Genomic DNA, 20427 nt, shown 5'->3' with positions numbered 1-20427 from the left:
ATCAACTTCGTGGGTGAAATTTTTATTTTGTTAATACTTTCGCTTTCATCTCATGACATAAATGCACCAACCTCTCACTTAAGAGTTAAGACTGATAACTAATTATAAAAAGAAGCAGGGGAGGAACTAGGGGGAACCGAAGGGAGCCCCGGTCCCCGCCAACTGCGGAATAACCCCAAAATTTTAATATAAAATTTTAAAATTTACTATCAAAAATTTTTTTGGTCCCCCCGGATTTAAGAAAAAATTGAAATTGAGAATTGATTATACAAAATTTTATTGATTTTGTTAATTATTTCATTCAAAATAATATTGATTAGATGGAAATCATGGAATTTGTTCATTAATCTTAATAATTAATAAATAAACATATAAGATAAAGATAGTACAATTTGAAACAAAAAAAAAGATGCTTAAAACTAAAGTCTAAAAACAGAACATACTTGTTCAGTTGTTCTGCTCCGGTCCCAAAACCCCCAATACACACTATACATACAAGTTACAAAATTACAATCCCTAATATCATCTCTCTTTATCTACTCTACCTTTGCATCTAATCCATATATATGAGTAAGAGAAAAGAGATTACATCCTATTTTCAACCCAAGAAGAAGCAAACAACCACTTGTGAAGATGAAGAACCTTCTGCCGCCTCAATTGAAGTCACTGGAGATGGAGTTGAGCCTCTGATTTTTGGTGGGATAAACAGAAACTCCGAGCAAAATCCTCAAAATCCAGAGATTGTTAATGAAGGTATTGATTCTGAGAACACTGATGAAATTATTGATTTCAATTCGTTAATACGTGATCCTGGTTTGCGGAAATAAATTGAGACTTATCATCCAAATAAAAAAGATTTAATTAGGAGAGCATACATTGATCTTGGCCCATATCAACTTGTGCAAGTTTATCCCTTCTCTGGTCCAGAAAATCATCCCCGTCAATTTCAAAAGAGTTGGTTTGATAAATTTCCTTGGTTAGAGTACTCCCCAGAAAAAGATGCAGCATATTGTTTTTATTGTTTCTTTTTTGCTAAAAATCCATTAGGAAGGTGTGGCTCGAATACTTTTACTGTCAAGAGGTTTAACAGTTGGAGGAAAGTAAACAATGGAAAAGATTGTGCTTTTAGATGTCATGTTGGAAAAGGAGATGGTTCTAATTCAGCTCATAATTTTGCGGCTAAATGTTATTATAATCTTAAAAATCAGCCTTGTCACTTGGAGAAGATAGTGGAGAAACAAAGTGCAGAAGAGATCAAATGAAATCGAATGCGTCTTAAAACATCGATAGATGCAATCAAATGGTTGACATTCCAAGCTTGTGCATTCAGAGGACATGATGAAAGCTGCAACTCGAAGAATCAGGGTAATTTTCTTGAGATGTTAAAACTTTTGGCTTCTTACAATCCTCAAGTAGAAGAAATAATTTTAGATAAAGCCCCCAAAAATGTCAAATACACTTCACCAAAAATTCAAAAAGAACTTTTACATGTTTTTGCTAGGAAAGTGCAAGATTTAATTTGTAATGAGATTGATGATGCAAAATATTGTTTGATTGTGGATGAATCTAGAGATATTTCTAAAAGGGAGCAAATGGCTATTGTGGTTAGGTTTGTTGATAAAAGCGGCTTTGTGAGGGAGCGTTTCTTGGATTTAGTCCATGTTAAAGATACAACTTCTTTAACTTTAAAGACTGAAATATGTGCTATTTTGTCTCATCATAATCTTAATGTCCAGAACATAAGAGGTCAAGGATATGATGGTGCCAGTAATATGCGTGGTGAGTGGAATGGGCTGCAAGTCTTGTTTCTTAAAGATTGTCCTTATGCATATTACATTCATTGTCTAGCACATCAATTACAATTAGCACTTGTGGCTGTAAAAAGAGAAGTACCTCAGATTCATACTTTCTTTCAAAATATGGTCTTTATTATCAATGCGGTCACTAGTTCTTCTAAGCGGCATGATGAGTTGCAAGCTAATCAAATTGCTGAAATTGAACATTTAAAGGAAATAGAAGAGATTCAAACAGGTAAAGGTCTCAATAAAATTGGAACATTACAACGTCCCGGAGATACTAGATGGAGTTCACATTTCACTGCTATATATAGTTTGATAAGAATGTATGGTGCTACTCGCTCGGTTTTAATTGACGTTGCTGCTCAAGGGACAACTTTTTCTCAATGAGGTGATGCTTTAAGTGCTATTAAAATGTTAATATCTTATGAATTTGTGTTTATTTTACATGTGGTTAAGGAGATAATGGCTATTACTGATCTACTTTGTCGAGCATTACAACAAAAGTCTCAAGATATTTTAAATGCCATGCATCTGGTTTCTACTACAAAGATGTTGATTCAAAAATTGAGAAGTGATGGTTGGGAGAGTCTCTTAGAAAATGTGAGATCATTTTGTGAACGACATACTATCTTGATTCCAGATATGAATGCTCCCTATTTTGATGTGCTTAAATCTCTTCGTCGACAAGGAAAACAAAAGCAAATGGTGACAATGAAACATCATTACCGAGTAGAAATATTTACAGCTGCCATAGATCAATAATTACAGGAGCTAAATAATAGATTCAGTGAACAAATGACGGAGCTTCTCATTTTAAGTGCATCACTAAATCCTAGGGATGGTTACAGGTCTTTCAACATAGAGAACATTTGCAAGTTAGCTGAAAAGTTTTATCCAGAAGATTTTTTGGGAGATGAAAAAATCCATCTACAGTGTGAACTACAACATTATGGGTTAGATGTTCCGGTTCATCCAGATGTGAAGAATATGTCTACTCTTGGTGATTTATGTCATGGATTGGTAACCACAGGGAAAGCTGACATGTATCCATTAGTTGATAGACTATTAAGGCTTGTCTTGACTCTTCCAGCATCTACTGCAACATCTGAACGAGCTTTTTCTGCTATGAAAATTATGAAAACAAGTCTTCGCAATCGAATGGAAGATGAATTTCTTAGGGATTATTTGATAGTGTATATTGAAAAGGAGATTGCGGAGACCATTTCTGTCGAGGAGATCATTGATTCTTTTTATTTGATCAAAGAAAGGCGTGCACATCTCAAATAAATCAGTATGTTTTCTACTTTTATATATTTTGGTCCCCCCATGTTAGATTCCTGGCTCCGCCCCTGCAAATAGTAGTTGAGGTGCCACAAATTCGTGTAGGAGAGAAGTGTTGGGGGCACAAAGATCACGTGCACACGACTAAGAAGGTGCACACAATCATGCCTACATTAATATATATATTATAATAATGACTTGAGTGTGTTTATAGTTTTATTTAGATTTTTTAATGTAATATAATGTTGATTTATTATAGCATGCATGTATTTGAATTATTGTTAAAATATATTGTGTACAATATTTGCATGATGTATAATAGATTGTTTGTAGTTTTAATGTACTTTTTTTGGCTTACTAATATTTATTCATTTACAAATTATAGTTTACCGAGTCTACAAATTTAATATTTTGTCATATTACAAATTTAAATATTCATGAGAAAGTACGCGTATTTAATGAAATTTGATTAGTATAATCAGTTATTTTCAGTGAAAAATAAAAATTTTGTTATAAATTATAATAGGAATGAAAAAGTATTAATTTTTCGTCATACGAAAATATGATAAGTAATGTTAAAAATAAAAATATGTGTGTTTTCAAAAAAAAAATATGTAGAATATAATAATACGAGAAGTTATTAGTAATATAACTTTTATGTCAGGCAAATAAACCCATGTAGCCTCCTAAATAGCTCACCACATTCACTTTTGTGATCCACCTTGGAGTTTAACTTGTTAAGGTAATACTTAAGTTAAAATTATTTCCTAAATATACTTAAGTTGAATATTCTAAGATAGTTTTGAACATCAACTTCATTATTAACTAACATGATTTTATATTTTAAAATACATATCGGATGTCAAGTGAGAGTGAAAATTATATATATATATATTATTCAATAGTTCAAATTATTTGATTTTTCATCAATATATTAATACAAATTACAAATTAAATTATTACATATTAAAGATCCGTAGATTGGACCATAAACATAATGATATTAAAACACTTTGACATATAGTAGTATAACCCCAGTAGGTAGGATCTTGATTGTAATAATTAAGTTTGACATAAGATACTAATGCTAAGAATTAGACATGGTTAACTCTTCCAATTAAGTTAATTTATGATTAAATTTAATAGAAAATAAAAATAAATTAGAGTTAGTGATGATTTAAGTGTGATATTTTATATACTATATGTGATGTAAATTATGCATTAATATTTTTTTCATATTATTTACTTGTTTTATTTTCATTTGAGAATTATCTAAAATTTAAAATATAAAAGTAGAAATATTTTAGCTTACCTAAGTACTTAAACTAATATACGACAAGAGTGTAAATCTTATTCTTTAGCAAAGTTATTGATGATTTACGCTAATATACGACAAGAGTGTAAATCTTATTCTACTCTAGCTAAATGAAATCTTGTAGAGTTTGTTAAAGTTGTCTTTGTATGAATGTAATTTTAAAACTCACTTAGCCAGGCAAGGTCATGTGCTTAAATTTTGTGTTTCTTTAAAGTTTATTGTCCTCTCTTTGATTAATATTTATTTTTAATTCAATAAAGTTCATGGATATACGAGATATAATAGATTTAGTAATATCATAAATAGTTGTAGCGCCCCCAAATCCGGGGTCAGGAATCTGGGTTGTCACGCCATCCTTCACTCATGTGTAACCTGGTATTGATTCAATAATCCACATACCCCAATCTCATACTCACACACACAAGTTATAGTCTTAGAAACGACGTACAAGATGTAATCTTCTTTTATTACACTCGAATGTACTTTACAGGATCTCAAACAATTATTTATAACCTCTACATGAAGTTACAATAATTACGACTGATATCTTATATCTATCAGGTACTCTAGCACACCTGAGACAAAGCTGTCAGGGATCCTCCCCATGACTGCAAGCGACTAGGTCCCACACTGGCATACTGGTTATCTGTTGTGTTGTGTCATTTAAAAGAAAGCAAGAGTGAGCTATAATGCCCAGCATAATAATGTACAGTATGAAAATGACTGTATGATTAACTCACGTAAAACATCATATTTGATAAATACTTTTTCTTCAAAATACTTTTCCTTGGTGATACACACCTTCTGAAAACAATCCTTTAGTGGATTTTATTAACTTGTGAATACCTTATTAGTAAACCCAGCACCTAGGCTTGGGTTACGGTATTGCATCATAATTCCAATTGGAAGAATAGGACATTCACTGGAGCCACCGCATACGATGATCAGTCGTACTGCGATAAAGTAACCTTTTCTACTAGTAGAAGGACGAACCCGTCATATCTCGGGTATCACCCTTGCCGTATTCGGGCTACGTGTCCCATTTTTGGGTATACACATACTTCACAAGTTCCTGGGTACACTGAGTACCTTTGCCTACGGTACCTTTGGTAGTCCATCTAGCACACATAGTACCAGAGTCTACCCCTCCCTTGTCCTTTAAAAGAATTCTATCAATCTCGAGAACTCGAACCACATCGAAGTTCCCCAAGCGTTTTGCTTGTTGATAGAAATAGCTTATCTCTCTAAGATATAAGTGTATATATATGTATATACGTACTTCCGAGAATTTCGGAGGAAGTACTAAGGATGTGAGTTGACCGTTGTCAACATATAATTAATAAGGGGAAAAAGTTTCTTCTCAAAACTATATTCAACATATTAAATATGTCGGGATAATATTCACCGATGATCTGAAATTATTCGAATGATATTCTGAAATCAGAAAGTATATTTTAAATCAGGATCTATGATTTTTAAGTCAATAGTTTTTATAAGCTTACACCGACCGACTCTCGGTCTAAATATAACATTTCGAACTCGGTATGAACACATACTAGAAATTATCAATAATTGAGTAATGTAATACATCTCAAACTTCGTAAAAAAGTTTAAAGCAATCTCATGCATATATCACAGTTTTGTAAAATATTCACAACACAACAGTTCTTAAAAGGTAGGGTTTGAAAACTTGTTTGGGTATCTCGAGGTGGAGGATGCTCTAGGTTCCGCTCGGAAATCTATGGCGATTCGCACTCATGCGCTATTTATTATTCACCCTCTCAACTTATACTACCCTTATTATTCCTTTAAGTCCTTATTCACATCACGGTCGCTTCATTTTTCTAAGTATCTTAGGTTCATTCTCTTTATCGTCGTCGGCTCCGCTTATGGATTCTTACGGTTTCTACTCGCACGGTCTCGGCTCTGATATTTTATTAAAATTGAGAAATCATTATTTTCACTTGAAATTTTTATATCAGTTAGGAAACTCAATATGTTACTCTCCGTAAAAATTTCATGATTTATGAATATTATTAAGTCAATCCTTTATATTTTCAAAGTTTGTGATTTGTAGCAGTTTTTGTCGCGTAAATCACTTTTACTAAAACGACCATAACTTTTGATCCGTAAATCGAAATCAAGCGATTCAAGCGCTAAACGATCCTTATAAAATTTCCTATCATAATCAAGGGTTATTTTTCAAGAAACTGCAGTTTACAACTCTGGGACTTTCTGCAGAAACATAAAGTTACGATTCGTTGGTTTTAACGGGGTTACGTTTATGATCGGTGTTTCGTTTACGTCCTAACTCTTAACACAACCACCAACAATCATCATTTCATCATCAAAATACAAACTCCTCTAAAGAACATTATGTTCTTGAGGCAACAACAATCAACCTTAAATCTACTCAACTTAAACTTCAAGATCTCAACAATACCACTCCTTAAACTAAGTTTTCTACCACATACTAAATGGATCTTAAAAATGAATCTTAAATAAAGTTGGGCCAAAGATTTTACCTTTCTTGAAAGCTTGAGATGTGTTCTTGAGGATGGTGGAGGCTTGGAAGTGCTTGGTATGATTTTTGGAGCCTAGAAACACCATTGAAATCAAGAAACCAAAGAGAGGTTACTATTCATACTATTCACTAGTGAGTTTCTTGATTTTATTTTATTTACCCATCAAACCTTGATAAAAAGAGATGAAATAATTTTCTTACCTTAGTTTAATTGCTAGGAGGCTTGATAATTAATTGCATGATTTTACAAGAGCTAGAACTTGGAGATTTGAATTTGAATTCTCCTTCTTTTGTATTAGGGCCGAATGGAAGCATCAAGGGGGGTATTTATACTCCTCTTGGTTGCTTAGCTTGGTTGATTTTCTAGGTAGCTTCTAGGAAATAGGGTGGAAGATCTTTCACTTGATTTTTATTCTCCTAGGTTGAATCCTAGGTTTATTCTTGTTGCAAATCTTAGGGACAAATCTTCGGTAGCTTCCTAGAAACTACTTATGTTAGCTTTCTTAGCACATTATTTGGATAGCTTGCTTGATAATCCTATGGTTAGCTTACTATTTGATAAAGTAACCATGGTTACTCTCTTACCATGGTTTAGTTAGTGTGTTACGTTTATTTAATCGTTTACGCATTCGCTCGGTCGCTTAAATGTTTTCGTAATACTTATTCGTAAATGGTTCGCGACGTAATTCCTTTCGTATTTATTCCTTATATTTTTAGTTATTATACTTGAATATAAATCCGTAGGGTTTTAATCTTGTAATTATATTGTGATTCCCGTAATCCTCGATAAGTCATAAATACGGTCATTTTTTAAAGTTCGTTTTCTTCGAAAACTAATAGCGTTTACATGCACTCATTTGGTACGTATAATCGTAATATCAACTCCGAAACTCATTTTCTCGTGCACTACATAGTGTGGGCTCAAAAGTTTTTCCTGTCCGTCAGGGCTACTATTCATTAAACGTTTTACAAGGTCTCAAAAATTCAAGTTATTATATTACCATTCATAAAGGTCTTTTACCGATGTCAAAAAATTTGGGTTCTTACAATAGTGTTTAATTTTTCATTAATTTATTAGAAGTTGTCACATATGTCTGTAAATTAATGTTATGTTAAACCAGGAAGCTATTGAGAAACATCTGAAGCAGCATTCAGAGAATGTTGACGACTCATTGGAATCTCAGCCTATTGACACGCTTGAAGTGTTGTTAGGGCGAAAACACGCGCTAAAATTCACGCAAGTATACGCGTTTGCAAGTAGTATAAGCTATAAATCAGATTCGTTCCCACAAAGACTGGTTTAGGTTAAGTTCAATTTATGCACCTATGCAACAATGTATGGTTATCGCTCAATGCTAAGACAAATAACAAATTGGATTTTTATTAAACTAAGAGATAATACTATATAATATTAACTAAGAGAATTGAGGTTGAATTACTATATATGACAAACATGGGATTCTAACTTCATTACTACTTCATTTAATAGCCTTATTATTCTTAACCTTAGCATGCGATGGTGATGACACTAATCAGATAACACGAAACTGATAAATGCCAACTTTCGTTGCACGAGTACCATTCTACCAGACATCCACAAAAGAGATAGAATCTGAATAGGCACCAATTATATTGAGACCCTATATGTCTATAGAATTTGACAACATAAAGGTTTAATGCACGAGTTATCTATCTTGATTACATAGGGCTAGTAAGATGGTTAAAATTACCTACGAATCATGCATAACAAATACATGAACTTATGCTAGCATGGCACGTTCTAAATCTCTATATTCACTGTCGCTTCAATAGAGATTAACACGCTATCTTATATGTTAGCTACGCACATAAGACGAATAAGCACAACCAATACTAGGATATCATACAATCACCACACACCAAGATATCGAAACAAATTAATTACTGAAATCCATAAGTAAATCCGCCATGGCAACGATTAGTTCATAATCGAACTCATCGCCACCATGGGTTCCAATGAAAGCATGGTATAAAAGAAGGTCTTAATAAACTGAATAATAATTAAAGTACGAATAAACGAGATCTAGGTTCAACAAGAACGAAAACAAGCATCCAAAGTTACAACTAATTCAAAGAATCACAAGTTGAAAACAAGATCTTCTTTTTCGGAGTTGTTTTGTGCTTCTAGGTCTTCTCCTTAGTATCCCAATCTTCCCGGATGATGAAAACCCTTTTTTTAAGTATATATACGCCCCTAGTGGACCTGGACCCTTAAAATCGTCAAATTCCACTCAAAAAAGGTTTTTTCTGCGAAATCAGTGACCAGCCGCACCTCAGGCGGCCGCCTTAGCTCTCCAGGCGGGCGCCTCAGCTCCCAAGCGGCCGCCCCACATCCCAGGCGGACGCCTGGAGCGTGTCTGGAAAAAATTCTGATGAATCTTGTTTTTGACATAACTTGAGTTCTACTCGTCAGAATTAGGCGATCAACTGCCCACGCGAAGCTAACGAGATTCTCTACAACTTGACAATGGCCTTGGCTTCCAAATCTGATCACATTTTATCATATTTCCTTTAAAAGCTCCTTTATTCATTTAACTGATACCTGAAATGCAATAACACAAAAACACATCAAAATAACCAACAACTTGAGTCCAAAACACCAATTTAAGCTTGTAATAAAGCGTTCCAAGTGGATATAAAATCCACTTATCACACCCCCCCAAACTTGAATCGATGCTTGTCCTTAAGCATAAACAGACTCAAAACTACAAAACAAACCTAATGCATGAATACAATTACGTGAATGCAACTAAATGATAATGCAATCGATCCCCTCAGAATAACCATAACCAAATGAATAAGCCAATGCCTCTAAGAATGCATTGACTTTAAAAAGAGCTCGAATAAATCCCACAAACCAACTAATAAACCAGAAACGTGCGTGTGTGGAATGCTTAACAGATATCTCTCGATACTAGATCAATAACCATAACTTATCTATCATCGAAACAATCAAAAGTTTATAAACAGAATAGACAATAAACGCATTATGACTCACAACACCTCCTTTCTACTAGAGTTATACAAGGATTCACACTATTATTGAACACATAACAAAGATGCTTATTTGACCGTGCAATGAATGAGGTCCCAAAAGACTTATGCAATAATACCCATGTAGCGAGCGTTAGATTAGCGGATCCCAGACTATAAATGCCTTAGGTCACTAGGCACAAAGTCCCCTAGAACTTAATAACTCGAGTATTAAAGAGCTCACTCTTGATCAATTATGCATAAACACATACTTTTTTTTCTCTTTTTTCTTTTTTTTTTAATAATTTCTGAATGAGTGTATTTCGCTCCTTCTCATTCAACCCTAGACTACTCATAAAAATATGAGTCGGCTACTAGCCATTTGACGCCTAGCCTTACAACAACTAGCAATGAAATCCAAGTTTTTCTCCAGATAAAAAAATCAGTGTTTTTACATCATTACGAGAATATCACAAATTCTAAATATAACCAAGTGATTAAATCTCAACAATAAACAAGTATGATCATGATCTAGATCAAAATCAACCCTATAAGACTTTGTGAAAATATTTGTTTCTGGCATGCAAATCAATTCATTAGGACTTAAACATCCCTATATTCGTCATTACCACACTCCAATCAACATCAACTTATCAAATATCAAAGTTCATCTTAAGGGATCATACTAAATATGCATACAAATACAACTATATGAATCACATAAAAATAAATAAATATGTCCTAAATGAACAAATCATGCAAAAATATGAATGAACTACAACTAAACATGCAATATGAATCTATATGAATCTATATGGACACACACTACTAATCCTTACATTATCACCCCTAAACTTAAAATTTTCAATGTCATCATTGAAGGCAATAATAAGGAGTTCAGGCATACCTAATTAACGGGAGAGTCACCATCGTCAGGTGGAGGATCAGGTGGTCAATCAACCTCACTACCAGTGTCTCGAACAACAGTATCGAAAGCGTGTGTCAAATCTTCAGCAAAATATCGGTGGATGACATGCATGGCCTCCATACACCTAGTCAATCTTCTATACTGTGCATCACCAACACTGGTCCTATCAACTACCTATTGCACATGAGAAGAACCCTCTGTAGGCACGGGAATATCCGTCCATCCACTCTCTACATCATCAAAAATATATCCCAACCCCTTATCATGGGGTGCACCTAAGAATGAATAACTCAAGTGATCTGGCTTTCGGTTGAGCTCAAGTGTGGGAGCTTCTTGAATAAATGGTTCAAAACGCTCCTGAGAAATTTTCAGCTCTGCTAACCCAAAAGAATCAAATGGCAAATCCAACTTCCTCTTCCACGGAGGTGCATTCAAAACATGCATTTGCTCTACTTTAAAGCACTCCTCTTTAGCTGTGGGCAACTTTATTTCCTTGAACACATTAAAAGTGACCTTTTGATCATAAACCTTCATCAAAAGCTCTCCTTTTTGCACATCGATCATAGTTCGGCCTGTTGCCAAGAATGGTCTTCCCAAGATAATGGGAATCTTCTTATCTTCCTCGAAATCAAGAATTACAAAGTCAGCAGGGAAGATGAGTTTATCCACCTTGACCAAGACACCCTTCACTATACCTCGTGGATAAGCGATGGAACGGTCAGCTAGTTGCAATGACATGTATGTTGGTTTCAGATCAGGCAGACCAAGCTTCTTGAAGATAGATAAGGGCATCATATTGATGCTAGCTCCTAAATCACATAAACACTTGTCGAATGACAAGTTTCCGATGGTGCAAGGAATAGTGAAGCTTCCAGGATCTTTAAACTTTGGAGGTAACTTTTGTTGCAGCACAACACTGCATTCCTCAGTTAGAGCAACGGTCTCTAAGTCATTGAGCTTCACTTTCCGAGAGAGAATACCTTTCATAAACCTCACATAGCTAGGCATCTGTTCACGAGCTTCAGCGAAAGGTATGTTGATATGAAGTTTCTTGAACACCTCCAAAAACTTCTCAAACTGCTTATCCAGCTTTTTCTTCTGCGGCCTCTTAGGAAAAGGAGGTGGAAGATAGATCTGTTTCTCCCCTGTATTACCCTCAGTAGGAGTGTGTTCCACAGTAGTCTTCCTTGGTTCCACCTCTGCTTCCTTCTGCACTTCTTCTTCAGCCACAACTGTATTTTCTGAATCTTGAGATTTTTCAGACTCTTCGTCTTACTGAATTTGGGGGCTTGTGACCTTTCCAGACCTTAAGGTGATGGTGTTCACCTGTTCTTCAACTTCCCTATTGCCTGGAATTGTTTCTGTATCACTAGGAAGCATTCTTGGTGGACGATTCAATAAGGCATTAGCAATTTGCCCTATTTGGTTCTCCAGATTCTGGATAGAAACAGCCTGGTCTGTAAGCAAGTAACAGGAGAGGAGAATTTACATGAAATACCACTTAATGATGCAGATATATGAATACAGGTGTATGATCTCCCCAAGGGTTTCATTTCAGAGTCCATATTTCATAGCATTGGGGACTATATTGGTGAATACATTAAGTCTGATCTTGCAAATTTCAATGGAGTATGAAAACAATTCTATCGTATCAGAGTTATAATGGATGTGCGTAAACCGTTAAAATGGAGAATGAAAATCAAACGCGAAGGAGGGGAATGGAGCTGGATAAACTTCAAATATGAGAGGTTGGGTACGTTCTGCTTTGTATGTGGAAATTTAGGTCATGCATAAAGGGATTATGATATCGTATATCAAAACCCAGGGAAGGAGATTATAAGGGTATATGGTACATGGTTACGAGCACCAGGAAGGAATACCAAGAGTAATACTGGATCAAGATGGCTGAGAAATAGTAATGAGAAGAATAGCTGGGAAACATCAGGGGAACATTCAAACATGGCGGCAGCTGGAAAAGGATTATGGGAGAAGGAAGCGAGATCTCAGGAACCAACTAACGATAGTTTAGGAGAGAATTGTGTGATTACGGTTACAGCAAGAAATCAGGAAGTAGAAGATATGGGCGGAAAAAAGTTAAATGAGACAGCATTAAGAGGGGAAAAGTTTGTTAATGACCCAAAAAGATGTCGTACGGATATGGAAATATTATCAGTAAATAATGGGCCGGTACACATGCAGACAGATGGGCTTGGGCTAGAAGGAAAGGAAACTGAAATATTGGATCCAAAAAACTTGAAGTTGTCGGGTTATGTTTATCAGGCCCGCCTAGAGCCATGAGTCTATTAGGATGTAACTATCGTGGAATGGGTAATCCACGGGCTGTTCGATTTCTTAAGGAAATCATTCAAAGATATAAGCCCAGTTTAGTTTTTTTATCAGAAATTGTAGTAAAAAAAATAAAATAGAGGTTGTGTGTAAAGATATTCATTTTGCTGGTTCGTTTGTTATTGATGCCAGAGGTCATGGGGGAGGTTTAGCCCTAATGTGGAAGAATGAGGGAGTTGTAGATATCAAAGCAAGTTGTGACAATTATATTGATTTTGAGGTGGAGTGTGAGCAGGTTGGTCGGTGGAGGTACACGGGTTTTTACGGATGTCCGGAGAGAACTAGACGGCAAGAATCGTGGAATATTTTACATGCGTTGGCTTTAAAATCGCAGTTACCTTGGTGTGTTCTTGGGGACTTCAACGACATGCAATTTAGTTTTGAGAAGAGGGGAGGTCGACCACAACCAAATAACTTGCTGGTAGGATTTAATGATGCAATTACGGATTGTGGGCTTGAAGATCTTGATTTTACTGGGAGCGAATACACGTGGGAGAAATCACGAGGGACTCCGGGGTGGATTCAAGAACGTTTGGACAGGGAATTGGCGAGTCAGAGTTGGCGTCAATTATTTCCAAATGCAGAGATTCAGGTATTGGAGGTCTCCACCTCTGATCATCTTCCTTTAGTCCTTCATTTGAATTCTCAAATCTATAGTCCTAAAACCAGAAGATTTAAGTTCGAAAACATATGGATTAAAGATACTGAATGTCTGAATATAGTCAAAGAAAGTTGGAATGTGCCCGGTGTTGATAGTATTTTAGGTAAAATTGAATATTATTGTTTGAAGCTAGATTAATGGGGAGGAGAAAAAGTCACAGAGATGAGAAAAAATATTAAAAACTGCAGTAGGGTAATGTGAAAGTTTCGATCAAGAAGGGATGATTATGGTATCAAGAGATATAATGAAGCTAGGGAGGAATTTTTGAAGTTGTTAGAGCGGTAAGAGGTCTACTGGAAACAAAGATCTAAGCAGTTTTGGCTCAAGGAAGGGGATCAGAATACTCGCTTCTTTCACAATTATGCTTCTAGGAGGAAGAAGAAGAATTATATATCCAAGTTGAGAGATAAAAATGGTGAGTGGGTGGAGAATGTTCAGGGAATGCAGAATGTGATTATTGATTACTTCTCTGAATTGTTTGCCTCGACGAAAGCTGCAAATCAGTTATAAGACAGAGAACGGGTGCAATGTGTTACATCTGAGCAAAATATGATGTTGATACAGCCTACATCTAATGAAGAATGCAAAGCAACTGTTTTTCGATGCATGCAGAAAAGGCACCTGGTTATGACGGACCGAACCCAGGCTATTATCAGGCGTACTGGAGTATAGTACAGGCTGATGTGGTAAAGTTTTATAGGAATTTTTTCAATACAGGGGTTATGGAGGAGGACATAAATCGTACAATGGCTTGCTTAATTCCAAAAGTAAAACAGCCTCAGTACATGACGAAGCTGCGACCAATATCCCTTTGTAATGTTCTGATCAGAATTTTATCTAAGGTTCTAGAAAACAGACTGAAGAAATGTCTCCCAACGATAATATCGGCTAATCAAAGTGCATTCATCGAGGGGAGACTTTTAACAGATAACGCTCTTATCGCTTTTGAAGTGAATAAACGTCGTACTCAAGGAAAGAATGGTGTAGCTGGATTAAAAATTGACGTGTCAAAGGCATATGATAGACTTGAATGGGGTTTCATTGAAGAAATGATGAGAAAATTTGGATTTCATGACACATGGATTAATTGAGTTATGGTTTGCATTAAATCTATGACATATAGTTTCACTCAGCAGGGGTAGGTGTTTGGAAATGTGATACCACGGAGGGGGATACGTCAGGGTGATCCTATTTCACCATATATATATATATATATTCTTTGTGTCGAGGCTTTGAGTTCGATTATCATAAGGCATGAAGAAGTAGGGCTAATTCATGGATGTAGCATTGCTAGAGGGGCACCTCATATTTCTCATTTACTTTTCGCTGATGATTGTTATCTTTTTTTCAAAGCAAATGAGGTAGAAGCAAGGACTATGAAGAATATCATCAAGAAGTATGAGGTACTATCTGGTCAGGTAGTGAATTTTAATAAATCTGCCATTACGTTTAGTCCAAATACAGATGCACAGACTCGAACAAGTTTCACTGGTATTTTGGAAGTTGATGAAAGAAGGAATCCAGGAAACTATTTGGGTTTACCAATGAGAGTAAGGAGACGAAAGAATGAGTTGTTCACTTGTCTAACTGATCGAATTTCTGCAAAATTGAAAGGATAGCAGAATAAAGTACTGTCAAAAGCCGGGAAATATATCTTGCTGAAAACAGGGGCGCAATCAATACCCAATTTCTGGATAAATTTGCTGCTCATACCAGCGGAGGTTTATAGTAAAATCCAGCGTCATATGAATGGATTTTGGTGGAAAAGTGGGACTAATACAAAGGGGATAAGATGGATGGCTTGGGATAGGTTATGTACGGCTAAAGAAGGCGGAGGATTGGGCTTTAAAGATCTTCAGAAGTTTAACATTGCAATGCTAGCCAAACAGGGCTGGAGACTATTAAATGAGGAAAATCCGTAGGTTACAAAAATTATGAAAGCTCGTTATTTCCCAAATGATGATTTTTTGAACGCAATGATTGGAGATAATCCAAACTACATGTGGCGAAGTATACTTGCAGGTCAGGGAAGTGCTGAGACAAGGTTGTAGTCGAAGTATTGGTACAGGTGATGACACGTTTGTGTGGAAAGTGTCATGGCTTCCATGTACTGAGAACGGGTATGTAACAACGAGTATGCCTTATGAGCTGGAAAATGTAAAAGTATCAAATTTAATGACATCACCGGAGAGAGGATGGGATGATGAAGTTTTAACCGATATTTTTAATGATAGAGATGTCTGTTTGATTAATCAAATTCCTCTATCAAGTTTAGATAGGCATGGCTCATGGTTTTGGTTGTTTGATGAAAAAGGTGATTTTATTGTAAAAAGCTATTATCGTCGTTTAGTTGGGGAATATGATACATCAGATGCTTTATTTTGGAAAAATGTGTGGGCTTTATTAATACCTGGGAAGATTAAAGTTATGTTATGGCGAGAATGTCGATCATGTCTACCGACTGTTATGGCCTTGCATGGAAAAAGAGTGAATATAGAACGAAAATGTAGCTGGTGTCGTGTGGGAGATGAAGATTCAGTTCATGTCCTATTTGGCTATAGTTTCACTCAGCAGGTATGGGAGTCAATTCAAATGAAGCACTGGATTCAGATTGTACCAGGGGAATCAATTTTTCAGATGTTTAAACGTCTATTTAGTAGTGGTACAAAGGAACAATGGGCAATGATGGCGTTAATGTGTTAGAATATATGGAACCTTCGTAAAAAATGGTTGTGGAGTAAGATTGAAATGTCAGTGTTTGGGGTAAAAATGATGCGTTGAACATGCTAGCAGATTGGAAGGCAGCACAGGAGAATGCTGTTAACCGAGTGGTGGTTAACTCGAGCTGTAGACGATGGCAGATTCCAGAAGCAGGCTGGGTTAAAGTGAATGTGGATGCAGCGGTGTTCGATGGGCTTTCAGCTATTGACCTTGGAGGTGTGATTAAAGATGATACAGGTCGTGTTTTACGAGCTATGTGCAAACAGATGCGAGGATCTTGGTCACCTAGGGAAGCAGAAGCGCTGGGATTAAAAGAAGTGCTATCTTGGGCGAAAAAGCATGGGTTTACAAGATGTATTTTTGAAACGGATTCAAAACTTCTAGCTGATGTGTGTTATAGTTCAACATGGAGGTCATATTTTCATTTCATTGTAAGTGAATGCAGTGAGTTGTTAAAGCATTTCGATAGTATGCTAGTTCAGTGTGTGTTTAGGTCTGCGAATGTAGTTGCTCATGTATTGGCAAGGGCATCTCATTCTGTAACAAGCTTGCAGTAGTGGGAGGTTGTTCTCAGCTTCTTATCGAATGTAGTTACCTTTGATTTAATATAATGCAAGTGCGTTTTTGCTTAAAAAAAGCGTAAGCCTTCCATGATCGACTCGATCCAGATCCAGAAATATATAGGTCCAATCTAGCCCTAGGTGGCCCCCCATAACAGCTGTATCCCAAATTGGAATCCAAAATCCCCAAACCCCCTTTTCAATTCGACTCTCTCTATTACTCTTTCTACAATCATCTCTCTCTCTCTATCTCAAGTCATCATCAATGGCGTCTCGCGAAGACAACGTGTACATGGCGAAACTCGCCGAGCAAGCCGAGCGATACGAAGAGATGGTGGAGTTCATGGAGAAAGTCGTCGCCGCCTCCGATTCCGGCGAAGAACTCACCGTAGAGGAGCGTAACCTCCTCTCCGTCGCCTACAAAAACGTCATCGGAGCTCGCCGTGCCTCCTGGCGAATCATCTCCTCCATCGAGCAGAAAGAGGAGAGTCGCGGTAACGATGCACACGTCGCGACGATCCGTGAGTACAGATCTAAGATTGAGAACGAACTCTCCTCGATCTGCGATGGCATTTTGAAGCTTCTCGACTCTAAACTCATTGGTGCTGCTTCAAACGGTGATTCCAAAGTGTTTTATTTGAAAATGAAAGGTGATTATTATAGGTACCTCGCCGAATTTAAGATCGCTGCTGAGAGGAAAGAAGCTGCTGAGAATACACTTAATGCTTACAAGGCTGCTCAGGTTCCGCAATTTTGCTTTTTGATTACCTATAGAGTCTTAATTATAAATAGTATACTGCTGCATATGTTCAGTCCTTTATTTGGTATCGTAATCTATGATATGATCGTGTTTCATATATAGGTGTGATTCGAAGGTTTAACTTCATAGTGCTTTAACGTCATTATTATATTCTGCTTCTAGCTAATATTGGATCACTTTTTTTAGTTGCAAATTTATGGAAATTATGTTAAACTTTTATGTTTTGCCAGTCTAAATGATTAAGGAGTACTTAGTTATTTGTGTTGCTTAGCTATTTATTCTGTTAGACTTGCAAGCTTTGTTCCTTTTTTTATTGATTTGTTTGTATCATGTATGTATATGTAGAGTAGTGTCTATGTGTGGTGATATAGATTCTTTATAACGTGTCTGTGTGTATAATAAATGTTGTGATAGTGTTTCGTATATAGTTTAAGTCTTGATGTTGGGATTTATTAATACAAGATTCAACTTAATAATGTTATTTACTTGGTATAAATTCTGCTTTCAGTTGGTAATTTTTTCCCTTTTCTATTGATAATTTTAAGGAAATCGTGTTGAACATTTATGTTTGTGGTCTATGGAGTATAAAGTTACGTGTTATTGTAAATGTATCATGTATCTATGTATTTGATTGGCTTGCAAGCTTTATTTATAGATGAACATTTATGTTTTATGGTGTATGGAGTATAAAGTTATTTGTTATGATAAGTGTATCACGTATCTATGTATTTGATTGGCTTGCAAGCTTTGTTTATAGATGAAGTCTGCTTATGGTATTCTAGATTAGCATTAATAAGTATGTTGCACCAGTTGCAAACATATTTACTTTTTCTAATGTGATGATTCTGTGATTTTAGGATATTGCAAACGCGGAGTTAGCTCCTACTCATCCAATCCGTCTAGGGTTGGCACTCAATTTCTCTGTGTTTTACTATGAAATTCTGAGCTCTCCAGACCGTGCTTGTAATCTTGCAAAACAGGTAATAATGGTCTTCATAATATCTACATCTACTTTCTCTGCAAGTCTCTATGTATACAATTGCATTAGTGTTTATTTGTGCTCTATAAGAATCACATGAATGTTGTATGGTTTGAATCTGAAATTGATGTGGAAATTAAATAGTGGTGTTATATTATTTCTACTCAATCCTCCTTATGGTAAAAAAGAAAAAAGCCCTGTTATGGTCCTTGTGAGTAAGGATCCCTGAATATATTATGTTTGTTGCCACTATGGAAAGGCTTTTGATGAAGCGATTGCGGAGCTGGATACTCTAGGAGAGGAGTCTTACAAGGACAGCACGTTGATAATGCAGCTTCTCCGTGATAACCTCACTTTGTGGACTTCAGATATGCAGGTTTTTTTTTGCTTCTTTTCATAGCCATTAGTTTATTTTGTTGTTTTTCCTTATTAATCAACTTTTTGCTACTTGGTTGTTCCTTAGGATGATGGTACAGAGGAGATCAAAGATGCACCCAAGCCTGACAACGAGCAGTGAAGTGTTTTCTTCTTCAGGATCGACCATGCCTATGCTTTGTAATAGTTTCCTTATAAATTGGAAATATTTCTTGTGTATTTCTGTTGAGTATCAACTTTAGTATTAGGGCATCCTCAATTCTGGTCATTTAGCAATGTTATGAAGTTGATTATTGAACTGGTCATTTGAACCCTGGAAATATCAGGTGGATCATATAATTTGAAACCGGCCTTAACCGACTATTTGAACTTACAATAGGTGCTCTGTCATGACTCGTGATTTTCCATTGAACTTGATGGATCATTAAAATGCTGAAATGTAAATCTTTATTTTTTATATAGTGGCAGTTTTATAAGTATAAATTGTTTAATTGAAGACGTGTATTCTAGGTCTTGGGTGAATGATAATACTCTGGAACTAGTAAACAGAGTGTGAGTTAATAATAGACTTGGCAGAGTTTGGGATTTGTGAAGAACCTTTTTTTTTGGAGGAATTATAGAAATAGTGGTTTTAATTGTGATGAAGATCAAGTTAGAGTTTTAATTAGGGTTAGGGTGTAGACCCGGCTGTTTACTAGAATTTTTTATCAAACAATGACATAATGGATGACAGTGTTCGTTTGTGAGTGTATGTGGTTAATAATACTGATTCTAAACTACCGACTTGTTAGATGTGCGTGCGCTTGTGCTTCTCCCTTGGCTTTAATGTTTGTGCTTCTCTGTCCTTTGTTTGCTTACACCTAGCTCTGATAATTCTTCTCCTTGTAGAAACTAGTAGATAGCAGCTATGCTGTGATCACCCTTCCGGAACACATAATTAATTTGACTTGGGTAAAATAGCATTCCTGGACTTTGTATGTAATTGGTGTTACCTCATCCGGCAATGGTGTTGCTATAGTTTTGCATGTAGAAAGTGTTATTTAAAAGTTCAAAGTATATTCATAAACATCTCTAGTAACTAATCAAATATATTTTCTTTTTTTGCAAAGTTAAATGTATAGTTATTTCAGTATGTCCACTTAATTTTTTGCTAAGCAGTATGTCCA

At 35.9% G+C, this 20427-nt stretch overlaps 4 protein-coding genes across 4 annotated transcripts; all 4 read left to right on the top strand.

Moving 5' to 3' along the window:
* The first annotated feature begins 1268 nt into the window (after nt 1-1268).
* On the top strand, nt 1269-2186 carry LOC141714569 (uncharacterized). The gene has a single exon (XM_074518083.1). The coding sequence runs from the start codon at nt 1269-1271 to the stop codon at nt 2184-2186; it is 918 nt and encodes a 305-aa protein (XP_074374184.1).
* A 408-nt stretch (nt 2187-2594) lies between these two features.
* LOC141714568 (uncharacterized) lies at nt 2595-3086 on the top strand. The gene has a single exon (XM_074518082.1). It carries the CDS (start codon nt 2595-2597, stop codon nt 3084-3086), a length of 492 nt encoding a protein of 163 aa, XP_074374183.1.
* Nucleotides 3087-12818: 9732 nt separating this feature from the next.
* Nucleotides 12819-16569, top strand: LOC141714567 (uncharacterized). Its single transcript, XM_074518080.1, has 5 exons — nt 12819-13125; nt 13286-13969; nt 14479-14901; nt 15220-15416; nt 15889-16569. The coding sequence occupies exons 1-5, from the start codon at nt 12819-12821 to the stop codon at nt 16567-16569; spliced, it is 2292 nt and encodes a 763-aa protein (XP_074374181.1).
* Nucleotides 16570-17311: 742 nt separating this feature from the next.
* Nucleotides 17312-19637, top strand: LOC141712733 (14-3-3-like protein 16R). Its single transcript, XM_074515776.1, has 4 exons — nt 17312-17889; nt 18765-18887; nt 19146-19262; nt 19350-19637. The coding sequence occupies exons 1-4, from the start codon at nt 17413-17415 to the stop codon at nt 19401-19403; spliced, it is 771 nt and encodes a 256-aa protein (XP_074371877.1). The 5' UTR covers nt 17312-17412; the 3' UTR covers nt 19404-19637.
* Nucleotides 19638-20427: the final 790 nt, after the last annotated feature.

Source organism: Apium graveolens, chromosome 3 (assembly GCF_009905375.1).
Source record: "Apium graveolens cultivar Ventura chromosome 3, ASM990537v1, whole genome shotgun sequence".
Classification (NCBI taxonomy): Eukaryota; Viridiplantae; Streptophyta; class Magnoliopsida; order Apiales; family Apiaceae; genus Apium; species Apium graveolens.
Note: the sequence above shows the minus strand (reverse complement) of the source record. Positions and strands in the feature narration are given on the sequence as shown.